Genomic DNA, 19,792 nt, shown 5'->3' on the forward strand with positions numbered 1-19,792 from the left:
GTGGGTTTTACGGCCGGCTGCCGCCTGACGCCAAGGCAGTAACCCCTCTTGCTAGCTGAGGCTTAGGATGCCACCGTTGACTTGCGCTCCTCCGCTGCCATCCTCTGCACGACAGCCTGCCTGCTGCCGCTGTCCCCCGCCGGCCCGGTGTCAGAATATGTCCGAGCGGCCCGACGGGGTTGCCTGTTTGGTCCGCGGGAGGTATTTGATTTCCCTCCTACCCCCCAGTGCCGAAGCACTGGTGAGCATTCCCCTATCCGCCACCTGGGGACGCGTTCTCTAGAGGTGAGGCTCCTCCGAGAATAACTATTGTATTGATTTTGTAAATAAAATTTGTCAAAACGTGACAAGTTTTATACATTGCAATAAACAACATCATCCATATACATTACATACAATGTAGGTACATAATCGTTACACTATTAAGATTGACTACCTATATCACTTCAATATGTATCAAGTGACGCAGACAAATGTTAATTAAATGGCCGTGACAATTACGACGAAATACCTCCGATGTTGATAGCAAACATCACGTAAATAAAGAACTTAAAAATCACTAGCTGTTGCCCGCGACTTCGTACGCGTGGATTTGTATATTGGTGGTTATAAATTCTACATTAGCTTAGAACATTATGCAGCAAAAGATAGCAGTAGGGACGGTTAATCATTTGTTAATTATTTTACAACGCATGAGATTTGTCTTTCAAAACCTGGCTACGAAGTTTCAAGCCCCTAACTGAATAAAATTGTTCTCGATAATCTCGATATAATCTCTCTCAACCCCCAGAAGATTTTCAAGTCCACTATTTAATAAAACCTACTACCTAACTACCTATTTACGAAGTTTGAAGTTCCTAGCTTTAAATAAAATTTGAACCCTCTACCAACTCTCAACCCCTGTTTAAACTTTTAGGGGATGAATTTTTAAAAATGCTGAAATTACTTTTCTTGTATTGTAATAATATGCCTTTATACAACGATTCAAGTCCCGCACTCCGATAAATATTTGGGTTCCATAAAAATTTTCGACCCCCTTCACCACCTTGGGGGATAAATTATCAAAAACTCTGAAATTAGTTCTCTTTTCTCTTAATAGAATACCTTTTTACGAAGCTTCAAGTTCCTAGCTTTAAATAAAATTATAACCTATACAATCTTTCAACCCCTTTTTAACCCTGTTATGGGATGAATTTTTAAAAACGCTGAAATAAGTTTTCTTGTGTTCTAATACTATGGCTTTATACAAAGATTTAAGTCTCGCACTCTCAACAATATTTGATCTCCATACAAACTTTCAACCCCTTTTTCACCTCCTCGGGGGATGAATTTTTAAAAACGCTGAATAGGTTTGTTTGTTTTTTAATAAAATACCTTTTTACGAAGTTTCAAGTTCCTAGCTTTAAATAAAATTTGAACCCTATACAAACTTTCAACCCCCTTTTGGACCCTTATAGGGTATGAATTTTTAAAAACGCTGAAATTACTTTTCTCGTATTCTAATAATATGTCATTATACAAAGATTCAAGTCCCGTACTTACAAAAAATATTGACCTCCATACAAATTTTCAACCCCTTTTTCACCACCTTAAATGTTGAATTTTGAAAAACGCTAACAATAGTTTTCTTCTCTTTTAATGAAATAACTTTTTACGAAGTTACAAATTCGTAGGTTAAAATAAAATATAAACCCTATACAATCTTTCAACCCCTTTTTAACCCTTTTAAGGGATGAATTTTTGAAAACGCTTTAATTACTTTTCTTGAGAATTAATAATATGGCTTTATACAAAGATTCAAGTCCCGCAATCTAAAAAATATTTGATCTCCGTACAAACTTTCAACCCCTTTTTCACCAACTCGGGGGATGAATTTTTAAAAACACTGAAATTTGTTTTGTTGTTTTTTAATTTAATACCTTTTTGCGAAGTTTCAAGGTCTTAGCTTAAAATAAAATTTGCACCCCAAGACAAAGTTTCATCCCCTTTTTTACCCCCTTAGGGGTTGAATTTCCTAAAACGTCGCAATTCCTTTTTTTTGCAATCGGCTATTATGCCTTTCTAAAAAGTTTCGAAGCATTTGTAATGGATTCAAACTTTCAACCCCTTTTTAACCCTGTTAGGGGATGAATTTTTAAAAACGCTGAAATTACTTTTCCTGACTTATAATAATATACCCATATACAAAGTTTAAAGTCACACACTCACAAAAATATTTGATCTCCATACAAACTTTCAACCCCTTTTTCACCACCTTGGAGGATGAATTTTTGAAAACGCTGAAATTAGTTTTCTTGTATTTTAATTTAATACCTTTTTGCAAAGTTTCAGGGTCCTAACTTAAAATAAAATTTGCACCCCAAGACAAAGTTTCATCCCCTTTTTTACCCCCTTAGGGGTTGAATTTCCTAAAACGTCGCAATTACTTTTTTTTTGTAATCGGCTATTATGCCTTTCAAAGAAGTTTCAAAGCATTTGTAATGGATTCAAACTTTCAACCCCTTTTTAACCCTGTTAGGGGATGAATTTTCAAAAACGCTGAAATTACTTTTCCTGTCTTATAATAATATACCCATATACAAAGTTTAAAGTCACACACTCACAAAAATATTTGATCTCCATACAAACTTTCAACCCCTTTTTCACCACCTTGGAGGATGAATTTTTGAAAACGCTGAAATTAGTTTTCTTGTATTTTAATTTAATACCTTTTTGCAAAGTTTCAGGGTCCTAACTTAAAATAAAATTTGCACCCCAAGACAAAGTTTCATCCCCTTTTTTACCCCCTTAGGGGTTGAATTTCCTAAAACGTCGCAATTACTTTTTTTTTGTAATCGGCTATTATGCCTTTCAAAGAAGTTTCAAAGCATTTGTAATGGATTCAAACTTTCAACCCCTTTTTAACCCTGTTAGGGGATGAATTTTCAAAAACGCTGAAATTACTTTTCCTGTCTTATAATAATATACCCATATACAAAGTTTAAAGTCACACACTCACAAAAATATTTGATCTCCATACAAACTTTCAACCCCTTTTTCACCACCTTGGGGGATGAATTTTCGAAAACTCTGAAATTAGTTTTCTTGTTTTTTAATATAATACATTTTCACAAAGTTTCAAATTTCTAGCTTAAATTAAAACTTGAACCCCATACAACCTTTCATCCCCTTTTTAACCCCCTTAGGGGTTGAATTTTTCAAAATCGCTTCTTATCTCTTGTACACTTTACAAATGCAACCTAGTGTGCAAATTTCAACTTTCTAGCTTTTGTAGTTTCGGCTCTGCGTTGATGAATCAGTCAGTCAGTCAGTCAGTCAGTCAGTCAGTCAGGACACTTGCATTTATATATATAGATTACACTTTAAAATTAGCCTATTTTGGAGGCAAGACACTGTGTTTATCATTTAAACGTTAAGAGCCCATCAACGTGCACACTAGCGCCACTGCTAAATAATCGTGATTATTTAAATTTAACGAAATATATTTAAAAAACACTTTATTTGGACGCATAGATTGACGAATCCAGCAACATAGAAACTAGATTGATGTACCTATTCAAAAGGTACTTTAATTCAAACAGTACGTAGCGGCCCCTTTTTTTAAATATATTTCGTTAAATTTAAATAATCACGATTATTTAGCAGTGGCGCTAGTGTGCACGTTGATAGGCTCTTAAGACAGCGGTAGACCGGCCCGGGGCCGGGCCTGAGCTTCCGGCGCTTCGTTGACTATGAGAAGCACTATGTGATCACCGATCAGCCGTCATAGAAAATGACATGTCGGACGACACGTTCCGGGCCCCGCCCGGTCTAGCGTGAGTCATCCTTTGTGCGACTAAAATTTATAAGCTGTTAATGAGATAAAATATTACGCGTTTAAGATTTTTTGTGTATATTCTACATATTTGTAGAATATTTATTTAAGTCGTTAACAGAGTTATTTTTGTGGTCGATTAGGTAATAGATAGATAGAACTAAGAATGATGTAATGTAGATTTAATGTTAGTCTCAAATAACAGTGTTTTGTTTATTAAGTAAGTATTATAAAAGAAAAAAAAATATTGCCTCACTGCTGAGGTGAAAAGTTGTGTGTACTACACGAGATCAAAGTTATTTACATCTCGTGCGCTTTTGACTTCCTTAGTACGTTCAAGATTCTAAATTAGAATCTTTCGCTTGCACGGGACTCAAAATAAGCACTCGAAGAAATGTCAATCTTTGATCTCTTGTTGTACAAAAACTACAAAAATAACTGAAATAACTATTCTCCGCTTTTAACTTTTTTTAAGCCTTTGGTAGGTAGGTATGTAGATGAAAGTGTGCGCTGTGTGCGACTAAAGAATAGATGTAAATATACAATACGACGTACAAATCTTCAAGAAAAGAGCGTGTCTTAAATTCCGGCAACGCACTGGCAACCCCTCTGGCGTAGGGCGAGATATAGGTTATTTTGTAAAGGTGGCTTCACACGATGTACACTGGCGTTCAAAAGTGAATGGACATGTTTCCACTGTAATATTAACATTACGGTCGACATCTATCCATTCACTTTCGAACGCCACTGTACTGTACGTGGTCGCCACACCTAACACACCTTCTCGTATTTTAAGTACAAAGTTACGGTACAGAGCAATCTAGCTTAGTCGTTTTTAAATGAGAGCGTAACTAAGTTTGTATGGAGAACTGAGCTTGGTGCGGCCTCTTAATTACGCCTATTGCAAATAAGACAGCTTACAGTCGCCATCAGATATATCGGAGCGGCCAAGGTGCTCACAAATATCTGAACACGCCTCTATTGTCAAGGCTTTAGAGTGCGTGTTCGGATATTTTTGAGCGCCTCGGCCGCTCCGATATATCTGATGGCGACTGTACAAGTATATAGACACCAAAAGAGGAAAATTCTACTACAATATGTATCAGGGAGAACCAGTAAGCAAGGCCCCGCTTAGGTTATAAGTAGTTCACCAACCTTGTTGTCTTTATACAAACACTAATACTTGTTCCTAGATTATTTGGGGCATTATCTATGAAAAGGGACCTTATTGTCGATGGCGCTCACGCCACACAGCGTCGCGCGGCATTGTATTTATATCGGAGCATCGTTAATAATGGCGTAAGCGCCATCGACAATAAGATCCCTTTTCATAGATAACGTCACATTTGAGTAGCGTATGACACTAGTGTAGTAACATATATTAGATGGTATACACAATAGCGTATGACACTAAGATGGTATATATAATCCTTAAAAAAAAACTTTTAAGTACTCCAAAGGGCATCTACGTGTTGCATCTATATCGCCACGCAAGCCTATCAAAAGACCGGGATTTATAGGCCCGTGAAACCCAAAATGGAGTTACAAATAATCATCTCATATGTGCATAAATGGTTTTTTTCTACTCCCGTACTTTTATTTGTCATTTAAAGGGTCGTTTACCTTTAAAACCCTACCTTATAGTTGTCAAGACAATTTAAGTCTTTAGTCTATGCCCCAAAAAAGAATTTGTGCATACACGCAGTATCTTTTTGGCGATTTTACGATACTTCGTGTAATGACCACTTAAAAAATATTGAATGAAATACAGTGTTGCCAACCTTATTTTAAATGTCATCTCTGACCGATAAGTGAACCATAGACATGTTTTTTTTAAATTTCATTCATTCATTCATTCTTTTCCCGCCCGTACCCTCCATTTTTGCTACTTCTTGGATTAAAAATATTTGTTAAATTTACAATTTTATTTCAAAGTAAGTGCTTGGTCGTAGAAAAAGTATTGTATGCAACGTTGTTTAACTGAGTCAAAAAATACTCGTGGCGTCTTTATTAACAATTTTCGGCTTCGCCTCAAATTGTTACTCACGCCACTCGCCTTTTTTGACCTCTCTTAAACAACGGTTGCTTTATGCAATACTATTTTATATAGTATTCTCATTCAGTAACATAACTATAGGGTATTTTACTCTGCGCGTATTATATTGATGGGACGAAAATAACAGACCATTATTACTCAATCATAATAAAATACATACCACTAAGTATACAGTGCACAGTTAACGTTTCAAATAATTAATTCATATTCCATCTTATGCCAAAGACATAAGGTGCAATATTGTACAGAAATAGTATCTTATAATTGTCATCAACGACGTATTGTGCTACCGTTTAATGGCTAAAGTCCGTCAACCAAATCTTGTCAGTAGTAAAAGGCGGCAAATTTGAAAAATCGCGGGTTAGCAACACTGTGTTCAAATAATTCCAAAACGCGTGTCATCTGTGTTTTATCTGTGGAATGTGGATCGTGAATGACAGCCGTCACCTTATTTGTTTTCATTTGGTTTTCATTCTGAATCGTTTCTGTTTCAAGAGATATTTCTGCTGTCACCATTAAATACCAATACATTAAATAAGAATAAGCAAAGCTAAGGGGCCTACAATGTACAATCATGCTCGTTGATGGTAAACATTACTAAAAATTGAGGTTATGACAAGTATTGGAAGAACTCTTTCGAACTTTTAAAATTATGTTCAGTTTTTGTGTTTTAGGGTGAAAAGGCATAAATAAAATTAAAACGTATGCCTAAATCTATCCAACAAGACCATAAATTGTGTCCTGGAAACCGTCCATAGGCCCACATGTCTAATATTTTCAGCAATCAGTTGTGACTATTTACAAAGGTAAACCTTTTAAACAGTATTAAGAGCCTTGATTATATCGCCGTTCTTTCGCAATACCTACCTAATCCATATGTTTGTTGCAGGATTAAATCTTGCCCAATATAAGGCGTTCGCAGTAGGTAGTATCTTTTCAGACAATACTTACCTATGGCGGTTTATGTACGTGTACAACGCAACCAAGTCGAAAAGTGACCCTTATCTTATTTACCTTTAAATTAAATAAACACCCAAATATCAGTTGTTTTATTTTTAATATGTATATTGTACAATATATACCAATCAAAAAAATTACACAGGTATGTCATATTCATCCAGAACAGTACACTAATTTACATTAACAAGTGGCATATTATATTGTAAATAACAAATATATGCACTATCTAATTATCTGCATTTTGATATGATTTTATTTTAGTAAACTTAGAGTTGTTTTTGATATCTTCAAATTTGTTCATCATTTTGATTAACATTGTTTTAACATCGCTTTTAAATTGTCCGTCCATGTTTCAATTTTTTTCAATAAACCGCGAGTGACAATTTGAATTGACGTACGCAGGGCGCGCTCAGCGGAAAAAAAAATCTGTTGGTTCGATGTACATTGCTGCTTTTCTTAGCGCAATACTGCTCTTTGAGTGTTGCCCTACTTTAGTTTGCTTTACATTGCTACTGACAAGATTTGGTTGACGGACTATATTTTGCATTTCCGTAGTATAGCAATACATATTATAAAACAAAGTTCCCTGCCGTGTCTGTCTGTCTGTCTGTATGTTCGCGATGAACTCAAAAACTACTAAACGGATTTTCATCCGATTTTCACCTATTAATATTAGAGTGACTCTTAAAGAAGATTTAGTTGTATAATTTGTAAAGGTTTTGTGTGCTTAGATTAAGTAGCTATTAAGTTAGATTGCTGAGTATAAGGTATATATATATGCCTGTAATTAGTTTATGTAGCTTCAGATACCATAGTTAAAAAAATGCAGCGATTAGTTTTTCATATGAAACTTGTTTTTGCTCTATTTCGTTTGTTTTAAAACTGGAGCTATATAAACTAATTAACTAGATATACATACCTCATGTCATTGTATGTGCAAAGTTTCATTACAATTCAACACGTAGTTTTAAAATGAGAACGAAACTCCGTTTGTATATGGAAAGGTGAAATTCGGCCGAGCTTGCAGGCGAATCTTTAAAGCTTCTGCTAAATCCAGCTGTCCTTTCAGAGCCATGAATTTCTCCGACGAAGTGAGCCCACTCCTGGCCTCCACCCAGGTCTCGGAGAAGATGCAGCGCTGGTCGGAAGCCGTCGCGAAGGGCGAGAAACCTGCTGGCGACGTCTACGGAAAACCCACGGAGACACAGATAAGAGAGCTGGAGAAAGTGAGGAGTTTGAGTAGAGAGCTGCAGGATAACTTACATGTGAGTACACGATTAGGTAATTAAATAGATTTTGACCATTGACATATATATATATTTCAGGACTAGCCTTATGGGCAATAAGAATGGAGCATGAATGGGGCCAGTACAGCGGTGTGAAAACGCTGCAACGCGATTGGTTGATGAGTTCGCATCACGCGCGCGCGGCCGCTCGACTGGTCGCAACTAGTACCATTTTTAGAGCACGTAAGGCCAGTCCTGAGATATAAGTCAATACAATTGTCACTGTCGCACTAATAAATCTAATAATATATGGAAGAGTGATAGAGACACAAAGCGTTACGTTGTCGAAGCGATAGAGATTGTCACCTTGGCTAGACCGGCAGGTAAGAATTCATCCCAATACATTTAGTGATTGGGTGACGACACACATTACGTCTCTCTTATTGACTCCATAGTAAAACAAAACAAAAAGTTAATAGAATTCAGTACAGGTGTATGTATATTATAACCACTGAAAAAATAAAACTTAGAAGTTAGTATGAGCAAAGAGCATTTAGTAAATTCTAGTAATATGGGGCATTATCTATGAAAAGGGACCTTATTGTCGATGGCGCTTACGCCGCACAGCGTCGCGCGGCATTGTATTTAAATCGGAGCATCGTTAATAATTGGAAATTAAACGAACTTACCTGTAAGTGAAGTTCATTTCAATTATATTAGCTGCACAAACTTCGAAATGATAATTTTAACTTGTAGTACGCGCTTTATCATGTAGCCTGTTCCATGAATGTTACAGAGAGGCAAAGCCAAAATTAAAAATATGTATCTGATTTATGAACTTAACTCCTACGTTGAACGGTTCCCGCGCTGTCAGCTGTCAAATGTCATTTAGTTTAGAGTAACAAGCCAAGACATAACACTTTCACTGCCAGTAGCCCGCTAGGGTTCTCTATTCTTAGGTACTTATCGCTACAAAGCGGAAAAAACATATGGTATCCGCTATGCTTGTAGCTCACGCTGGCAGTGAATATGCCAATTGATGGAATAACTTGGCCCCCAATTCAGCAAAGCCAATATTACCATAACTTTGACAGGGATTATAGGTAGGTACACGAATCCCTGGTTGTCTCAGGACAACGTGGGTACTGGGTGGGATGGGTTATCATTTCGAAGTTTGTGCAGCTAATATAATTGAAATGAACTTCACTTACAGGTAAGTTCGTTTAATTTCCAATTATTATTACGCTGCACAAACTTCTTCAATGATAATTTTAACTTGTAGATGTTTAGAGATAAGTATTCAAAGTTTGATTTGGCTTTGTATGGGAACAATGAAATCATTGATTAATGATTAACAATGATTTATTATTTCATTTTAAATTAGGTACCTTTTTAGTTATCATTAACTGTTTTCAGAATATATGTAGGTATATTTAGTTTATAACATTATTTAGAGATCTAGTGATATCATTTCATCAAACTGTCTATCGTATAGTACCTATAGATAGTTGAAACCAAAATAATTTGATCCTTATTTATTAATAGCACACATCTGCGAAGAAATTCAAAGGTGTATGTGAAGTCCCCAATCCGCATTGGGCTAGCGTGGGGACTATAGCCCGAGCCCTCTCGCGAATGAGAGGAGGCCTGTGTCCAGCAGTGGGACGTATAAAGGCTGATTTTTTTTTTTTTTTTTATATTATTATTTATTAATAGGTACTTAAGTATTTTCATTTATACCACCAAATACCACATAAAACCTAATTATTATAGGAATATCAAAGAAATCAAAGGATAGCATGAGATGCAATTATTGGCGAATACAACAACTATAAGCAACTCTTGGCAGTGTGTTGCTGGTTACACCTTTAAGTAACACTTATTTTCTCATTTATCATAGTAAGGATTTACCAAAATTATTGGATGGAACCATGATTATGAAATTGAGAAAAACCATTACAAGAATCACTCCCCCTTGATGTTTTTCTTCCACCAATATTAACTCCTAAACGATTTACGGTTGACACAACACATAACAGGTTAAATAGGTGGTGAAAATAAAGATATATCAATACAAATCTTTAAGAGTTGAAAGTAATTTTTTACTTTTTCTTAATCCTGTAATGAATGATTTTCATTAGTTGGTGACATGGTTAATAAATAATTTAAGACCGATTAAGGGTACTAGGACACACTTTATGGCTGAGTTTAGTGTAATCGAAAAAACGTTCTTCATAAAGTGTTCAATGCTATCATTTGAGGAGAGCCTATTCCCCAATAAAATCACAAGAGCAGATTTACAATTATTTACACATCTATACCTAGCTCCCTCATTACATAAGTAATTCTATTAAAACGGCAAGCACTTCTGAAACAGATGCCATAAAATAATTAATGTAATTAATTTTTACATAACATACACCAGAATTTCAAGTGTGTGTATGTGTGTGTGCTTGACGGTGTTGGGCGCAAGGGATTACACCGTACTGTACTCCTTTCTCCTCTTCTCCTTCAGTGATGGCTGGTGGCACTTCCTGGATAACACTGGGGTAACCAGGATAATACGCTGTTGAAACTTGAAACCAGTTAATAAAATATGTTTTATAAATGAGAGCTGGGGCGCAAATCCATACAATTATATGTACATATGCATATAAATATTTTGTAAACTGAGTAGTTACAATGACTGAGCCTTGATGCCTTCTACTTTCCCTAATTTTTAATACCTTATATTTCGTTTCAGTTGGAAGGAGAACATAGATAAAATATTTTTTGCAAAAGCATCTACTTATGTAGAAAAAACATCTGGGTTACTTCACCAGGATGTTTGTATAATAACCAATAACTCGGTAGGTATATGGATTTCCAAAATGTTGTAAGAAATTTCAAATTTAATTTTCGTTTAATCTGAAATCTTACATTATTTTCTCTCAATCAGCTTATGACACTTAAAGCACATATAGCATTTAAGTAGAATATTGTAATGTCTCTTTTCACACCACTGCTAACGTTCCTAGACATAAAAATACTGTATTTCATTTTACCGGTTTATTAATAATTGCGATAGCTGTGTTGTCTTCTCTCAGATGTATCTCAGTGTGGTAAACCGGAAAAGAGGGTCTTTAAATATAAACAAGACCACCATAACCTGAACAAAATTAATGTACCTAATGCATTCTATTAGGCTCATTTAATAATTTCCACACGGGTGTATGTATTACTGTAAGTACTTAAATATCTGCAAAAAATATATATTTATAACCCTTTATTTTAATTAGCCACCAAATTATGTCACACTAGGTGATATATTGGCATTGTATTTCTTTAAAATATACGAAATTCAGTATAGGTACTTTTATCTATTCAGCTCTTTAAATACACATATAACCATATTTATTAGCCAAACTTGTAGCTATAGGTACAACAACCCATTTATATGAGCAAAGTTCATTAAAACTAATAAGGACTTTATCTGTTGTTTAAGTTTGTATTTGTCCTTATCGGCTAAAGAAATAATTCTAGTATTACCCAGCTTTCTGAGGTAAGTACTAAGGATCTAGTTTCATTTGATTATAGCTCCATATAGGTAATGGTATCAAGACTAATTAAGTGTATCTTGTATATGTATGCACCTACATAGTATAAAAAAAAACATTTATAATAATGAGCTTCAACAATAGATATATAATCTAAACAATTGCTCATTATGTGACCTCTAGATCTTAGACACTTCATGAAAGGTCTAACACATATCGACACCTAGTCTAATTGTCTAATAAAAGGACTTATGTCATTACTTAATTAGTTTCATAACAGTTCCAATTCCCTGTTGACTTAAACTGCTTAGTTGCAATAAATTTACTTCTTAAATATATAGGTATCTGTATTTATTTCTCTTAGGATTTGGTAGAGAAAATATTAAAGTCAATATTAAACTGTATAAGGTGTAGGTACATTATTTTATAAGAACATCATAGGCATGTACACACAGTATATAGTTTTCTAGTATTTGACTATCAATTTCACAGAGTTGATCATATTTCGGAATATCTGTTGGCACAGACAAAAATTTTAATTTTGTATGACAAAATCCTTGTAAATATGATGTCACTGCAATTAAAGAAGTGTATTTAAATAAACCACAGCTTTTGAGAATTTGTTCTAAATGAACACAGGCTGTTGTAATGTCACTTGAGTGCGACCACATTGTGACTGCAGAGAGGAAAATGTTGCTCCGCCTCCTTATCGCTGCTTTTGACCAGGGTTTTTGTATGTTGTGATGTTAAATGAATACTTTATTATATAAAACAAATACAAGTAACAGCAAAACATACATTGGAAAATATGATTGATAATTGAGCCCTTGAAGTAGAAGTACCAGGCCGTAAGCCATTAGTTTATCTGCTAGATTTTCTTATAATATCACTTGTCGACAGCATGTTGTAAAGTAATCTCTAATGCCATTTATTGTGCTTTAGTATTTACAGGACCGCTGCTTTAGCGAAGATTCTCAGTGATAATAATCACACAAAAGAAAGTCAAGTCACTTAAAAGCGACAGCCGGTTGCAGCACAAAATTGATTGCGAGCTAAATCATCACAGTTAGCAAACAAATACTTAGCCTTGTTCCTCACCGACAAGCATCTCACCAGCCGCAGTTCAAGTCGCTGGGCTCATCTTCAAAGCACCAATAAAATTTTACAGCGCAGATTATTTTTGCAGAATCTTGTTTGGGTCATACTGGTTTTGTAATGTTCTTAATTATACATCTGAAAACAAACAACTCACCTACTTGAAGATGAGTACATATCAAGAGACGGCCTAATTTTGCATACCACATTGATTAACTCATGGGGCCACAAAACCCAGTTCTAGCAAGACTTGCCATTGGCAGGTAGGATATGAGCCATATCTCAGTGCTGTTAGTAAGGAATAAGTGACAACACCACAATGTCCCAAAGATACTGGCATTGAATGCACCTAGTATTAGTATGTGAAAGATTGCCAAGTCCAAATATCATCAGAGATACCTAGGTTAGTACTCCAAAAAGCTTAGTATAGCCATTTTGCAAACAGATGCACCTAGAATAGTGCTCCAGAATGCAGTGCACAGCTCAGTCACCATGTGCAGTTAGCAGACAGACACACCTATAATAGTGGCCCAGAATGCACAGTGCACAGCACAACCACCGTGTGCAGTTAGCAGACAGATGCACCTAGAATAGTGCTCCAGAATGCACAGTGCACAGCACAACCACCGTGTGCGGTTAGCAGACAGATGCACCTAGAATAGTGCTCCAGATTGCACAGTGCACAGCACAACCACCGTGTGCAGTTAGCAGACAGATGCACCTAGAATAGTGCTCCAGAATGCAGTGCACAGCTCAGTCACCATGTGCAGTTAGCAGACAAACACACCTATAATAGTGGCCCAGGATGCACAGTGCACAGCACAACCACCGTGTGCAGTTAGCAGACAGATGCACCTAGAATAGTGCTCCAGATTGCACAGTGCACAGCACAACCACCGTGTGCAGTTAGCAGACAGATGCACCTAGAATAGTGCTCCAGATTGCACAGTGCACAGCACAACCACCGTGTGCAGTTAGCAGACAGATGCACCTAGAATAGTGCTCCAGATTGCACAGTGCACAGCACAACCACCGTGTGCGGTTAGCAGACAGATGCACCTAGAATAGTGCTCCAGATTGCACAGTGCACAGCACAACCACCGTGTGCAGTTAGCAGACAGATGCACCTAGAATAGTGCTCCAGAATGCAGTGCACAGCTCAGTCACCATGTGCAGTTAGCGGACAGATATACACCTAGCTAGAATAGAGGTAGCACAAACGTCGAAAATCATGAACAAATAAGCACTTGATATTGGTCCACTGTATTTCTTACTTTGCGTTTATTTCACTTTCGGAATTTTAGATATGAATTAACATTCGGTCGCTGGCGAGCGAGGACGGCACAGATTGCTTTTAAACGCCACGCGAAAATCGCTTTTTTCTCTACGCCGCTGGCGGAGATGGAGATGATGATGCATACCTAAAATAAAAAGTAGGTACCTACGTCCATGGCCTGCTAGATTCTTATTTTGGTATGCAACAAGTCCGGGTGGATAGTCATGCTATCCACGAAACGACGCCGCCTTTGACCTTGGTCGCGAAAGTAGCATTTTCTTCTTCAATCTTCTTGTATTTTCTTCCAATTTTGTAATTGGTCGGACTGTCGTACACTAATATTTAATTTTTTCACATATTTAATATATATTTACTATTATTTTCTGTAAAAAAGTTATATTTTATTAGGCCCTAATGGTCTAGGCTAACATGAATAAACACAAATGACATTTGACAGCTGACAGCGCGGGAACCGTTCAACGTAGGAGTTAAGTTCATAAATCAGATACATATTTTTAATTTTGGCTTTGCCTCTCTGTAACATTCATGGAACAGGCTACATGATAAAGCGCGTACTACAAGTTAAAATTATCATTGAAGAAGTTTGTGCAGCGTAATAATAATGGTAGATAGATAACGTCACATATGAGAAACGAAAACGTTGACGTCACAATAAATCCACACCGCCTTTTAATGAGTTTGGTTTGCGTAAAACAAGTTTTATTTGTTTTGTCTGTGTAATTCCAATTTGACTTCACGACCGCTGTGAAACAATTTAATTTATCTGCTTATAGGGAATAACCATTCTTATTATGGTTATTTCCTATTATATGTACAGGGTGTTTGGTACATCGTTTGCCAAATTAAAACGGCAGATAGGTTGAGTCATTTGCTATCTTCTCATGACTATAAAAAAAAATGACCATGGTTTTTTTTAATCCCGCGCAAGTAACAATTTGAAATTTACAAAAAACTGGCATAAGGCTGAAAAAATAATTAAAATTATTTGCTCGTGTTACAGGCAACACCCTGTATAGGGAAAACCCCAATCTTTACCAACATTGACCAGGGATCCGATATCATTCATATTCTTTTAAATTTTTTAAGCCGGTTGGTAATAGGTTGGTTGGTCGGTTGGTTGGTGGTATATGCGTGGGAGTGCGGGACCAAGTTCGAGAATATTATTTTATTTGTTTTTTTTTTTATTGTTTTGTGCTTGTTTCGATCGCAATATTAATATGTTTTAAGGATTAAAAACACAGTCTACAGCCTGTAGGTACATTTGTTTTAATTTACTCTAAAATTAACAGACAGACGGACAGTGGAGTCTTAGTAATAGGGCCCCTTTTTTTACTCTTTCGGTACGGAACCCCAAAAAGCTTCGTCACTGTTGGCTGATCTAAAAAATAAGTTGATAAACACTTAAACAAACTTGGCTTATATCGTCAAAGCACACATATCCGTCTTTCGCGCCTCTTCCCTTCGCCATTCCGTCCATTGTCAGGTTGACCTGCAAACACCCATAGTTATTACTAATCTCAAGGTCATCTTACACTAGTGAATAGTGATGTTACAAAGTGCTTCGTGTAATAAGTAGGATATTCTAGACGCACCATTTAGTGACCAGTTCGCGCCGCGAGCGGTCAAGTGACCGTATTTAGTTGTAGTGACCATAGTGACTTTTTGACCGGATCGGGAATAGTGTTGTAAGTACTGCTTAATTCTTACACCCTTAAACGGACTAGAGGGGAGGGGCTACCGTGAAAACCGAAATTCGCAAATTGCAGGGATCTTTCTGTTTTACGCTAATGAAGGCGTAATTAGAGTGACAGAGAAAAATGCCCGCAATAAGCGAATTTCGATTTTTACGGTAGGCCCCCTGATTAATAAATTAAACGATTTTTAAGCTTTACCCCTCTTTAAAAATTCGGCATAAAAAAAAACTAAATAACTTTTTAAAGGTGGTAATTTTTGCCGTAAAATATCTAGTTGTGCCCTATGGGTTAACAAGTAGGTAAACTTGTATACAGGGTGGAAAATCTCAATATTATTTTTGTGTAATTTTTATTTATTTGAAAAATTGAATATACCTAGAGATAAAGTATAAAATTAAACGGACTGTCAATGATTTATTATAGGTACTTCTCCTGAATTAAATATTACAGCAAGTTAGTTATATAAAATATTTTTTTAACTTTAAGCTCTTTAAAGAAACAATTCAAAACACATGACTGTGATTGAAATGAAACATTTGAAAAATATTATGATTATTGATTATCATAAGTGTGCTGACTCGGCACCGAGACACGAAAATTGACTATTTTTAGGGTTCCGTACCTCAAAAGGAAAAAACGGAACCCTTATAGGATCACTCATGCGTCTGTCTGTCCGACCATTCCCCCCCAACGAATATGTCCATGATTCCCCCCTTATCTCCGAAACGGCTGGGTCTTTTGAAAAAAATACACAAAATAGTTCTTTACCTATAGATGACAGGAAACCTATTAGAAATGTGCAGTCAAGCGTGAGTCGGACTTAATGTACGGAACTCTTGGAACGCGAGTCCGACTCGCACTAAACCGGTTTTTTTTTAACCAAAATGAACATAGTTCTTTAGTGCGTATATCTAATATGCGTATCGGTATTATAATAAATTAAATTAAAAGAAGAAAAACAGGTTCTCAAGTATTTGGAATTTATCTAACCAGTTTAATTTCCTATACATATAGTTGGTCAAACCAATTTGTCAGTAAGGTAAATAAAAACCAAAAAATCTATACTCATCCTTTTCTTTTGGGTGCTAGTACTAGTGTAAGACAAAGATAGTATGATTATCTCTGTCTATATTTGGAACGAGACAGTCCTTTGACAAACTATATATAAAATCATTTACGTCATTATCAAAACCGCAGACAAACAGAAAAGTAGGCAAATATAATGTTTCCTAATATGTTTCTAATTGTTTAATGATTACCATACTATGTGTATTCGTATGACGAGGAAATTGGAGCTGGTTCCATACAAATAAATTGTTAAAATTATCAGAAATATGCAGCCGTAAAAGTATGTTTGGGCCACCTTGTACAACGACGTATAGTCAGCAGCCGAAATTGCTAAGCGGGCGAGGTGTTCAAAATTACCTTGACACGCTTTTATTCTCTTAACAATAAAGTCGCGTCAAGATCATATTGAACACCTGGCCCGCTTAGCAACTTCTGCTGCTGACTGTACAGTGTACGTATTACCTAGGGTAAAGGCACCAGTAGTCAGCCTTATAACGACTTTTTTAAGTTTGAACGTTCGGCATTTCTACAGGATTAGTCGGATAATTAAACAAATGACATGGTTAGATCAATTGTTTATCATAGTTTTAAAAGAAAATATTTAAAAAAATAACAATCCTCTTTATAATATCTCTAATTAAGTTTAAACAAAAAGTGGCACTTTTCTCCAGTAGTCAGCCTCCAAAATCCAGTAAGCAGCCTCTGTGTACCCAGTACTCAGCCTATATAAACTATTGATATAATTAGATCAAAATCACTAATATTTATATCAAAATCAACGATATTACAATATTTATTTTTTCTTTATAATTTTTGGTATCGTTATTGTAGTTAGTTGTAGTTTTTAATTTTAGTTTATAATTTTTTGCATATATCAAAATCAATGATGTTATACAAATATCTATATTATATTACTATTTTAGTTATTGTTATTGTAGTTAGTTGTAGTTTTTAATTTTAGTTTATAATTTTTTTGCATATACATATGTATTACTTACCTACTTGTTTACTTATTTAATAAATAAAAAATCTTATAGGTACATACAATTCTTATGACACGAAATTTGTTGGCCATAGGTACTTAATTAACTAAACACTATTCTTGCAAACTAAGAATCGCAATATTTATTTTCTAATAATTAATCCGTCAAAAATTAATGAGGTAAATCAGGTAATATATAATTATGTTCCTAGTAGGTATTCGGTAAAAAATAATTAATTGAGTCTATGCAGATCTAATTATCATTAATAAACAAAGTCATATACCGACGAGGAAAAAGTAAAATGATAGTTATTTATAGTTAACGTCAAATATATGTATACACTTTTGAACCTTATTTCAATGAGATAGGGTTTAAAAATGTGGACATATTTTGGCGGTGACGTACCAAGCAAGGTCAATGGCTGAGTACTGGATCCGCGAAACCCAGTGCTCAGCCGCATTAAAACGTTATTTCAAATGCGGCTGACTACTGGGTTTTACTTTAAATTTACTAGGGCATGCCTAACTAAATTTGAAAATGTAAATTTAACGGTCCTAACGGTCGCATTGGCTCGAAAATAATAAAATAAACGAATAACCCAAAGGTCAGCCGTGGGGGGCTGGGCACCGGATTCTTTGGAAAAAAGTGTTATCCAGTGGCCAGCCCCCTCAATTTATAAGTGAAATATTGATATTTTCATTCAAATATAACGCAATTTAATAGATAAACTAATAAATAAACCAATCATTAACAAAAACAATAACTTTTAACATTAAAACATAGTTTTTCTTGCCTGTTAAGAGAACACCACTTGCAGTAAAAAATATGGCGGACATGACACTATTGCACTCGTCGACAAACAGCACCTGTATGAACGAGTATATCTCTTCCCCCCGTTCCCTCACCGCACCTGTCGTGTGACGTATTAACCAATAAGGAATCAAAGCTCCTATTTGAGTACTCGCGATTTGTTTAAACGAATATACCAGATATTTATGACCAATAAACGGCTCAAAAGGCTGACCACTGGTACCTGGCTGGCCACTGGTGCCGTTACCCTATAAATTTTATAACCTACATATTTTGGTAATTGGTACAAATATATAATGAAAATGCTCTATCAGCGATCATCGTTTTATCGAAACTTGTAAAATAAACAAACAACAGTGATATTAGTGCATCGTGCGTCCCTCTCGCTTTAGCTATGGTTTTATAGGAGTGTCTATTACAGCCATACTCTAAGTGTGTTCCGCGGAACCCTAGGGTTCCGCGACACCCCTGCAGGGGTTCCGCAAGACTTTAGAATTATGCTTATTAATAAAAAAATACACTTCTAATAACTATTGTTTTATTGCAGGGTTCCATCGAGTATTTCGCTTTCCAAAAGGGTTCCGTCAAAAAAAAGATTGAGAACCGCTGGTCTATTATATAACTTCGTCTATCGAAAGTAGATATGAGCGCCGCGCCGGCGCGCCGCCGCCGCCGACAAAATTTTCGCGCCGCCGCCGCCGACGCTGCGCTATCGGCGTGGCATCGGCGTGACCTTGGTAGTTACTACTAGTTTCGGAATCAGATAATATATTTTTAATCGAGTTTAGATCATTAACGGCGCCACTTCGAATAGTTTATAGGCATTCAAAAGGTATTTTAGGACCATATAATTCAAAAATATCGAAGGCAAATGCAAACTTATCTGTCTAGTAACCTCGCTACTAGTCTTGGGAAACGAAATTATTAAATATCAATTTTAACATCAATATGCTTGTAATAAACATACTAATTTCCTTCCATTATTATTGTAGAACGTTCCACATTACAATTTATAGATTGTATATACAGGGTGGGCCATTTAGATCGGTCAGTATGGGAAAGTCTGAAACTGTAAGACATACGAAGATCTGTTCTTAGGAACCATGTCATCGATTTTAATAGCAAGAAGAACTGCATTCATAAATTTACCGCGAATTTAACCATTGCAAGCATGGTTTAACGTCTTTAAAAGGTATAAAATGGTTTTTTTTTAAATTTTGAGATATTAAGCGTTTCCACGTCCAAATGTCCGG

The 19,792-nt window shown here is 35.8% G+C and overlaps 1 protein-coding gene across 2 annotated transcripts in view; it reads left to right on the forward strand.

Annotated features, from left to right (window-relative positions):
• Nucleotides 1–19,792, forward strand: part of LOC134660466 (fatty acyl-CoA reductase wat-like) — a 57,815-nt gene that overhangs the window by 4,086 nt on the left and 33,937 nt on the right. Inside the window, exon 2 of one of the 2 annotated variants that reach the window (XM_063516221.1) lies at nucleotides 7,900–8,095. In XM_063516221.1, the coding sequence (XP_063372291.1) occupies nucleotides 7,904–8,095 (192 nt within the window). In that variant the 5' untranslated portion in view covers nucleotides 7,900–7,903. Of the gene's footprint in view, nucleotides 1–7,899; nucleotides 8,096–15,589; nucleotides 15,670–19,792 lie in introns of those variants that run through there. The other variant, XM_063516222.1, reaches the window with a different exon arrangement.

The sequence above is a fragment of the Cydia amplana genome, chromosome 27, assembly GCF_948474715.1.
Source record: "Cydia amplana chromosome 27, ilCydAmpl1.1, whole genome shotgun sequence".
NCBI classification, from domain to species: domain Eukaryota; kingdom Metazoa; phylum Arthropoda; class Insecta; order Lepidoptera; family Tortricidae; genus Cydia; species Cydia amplana.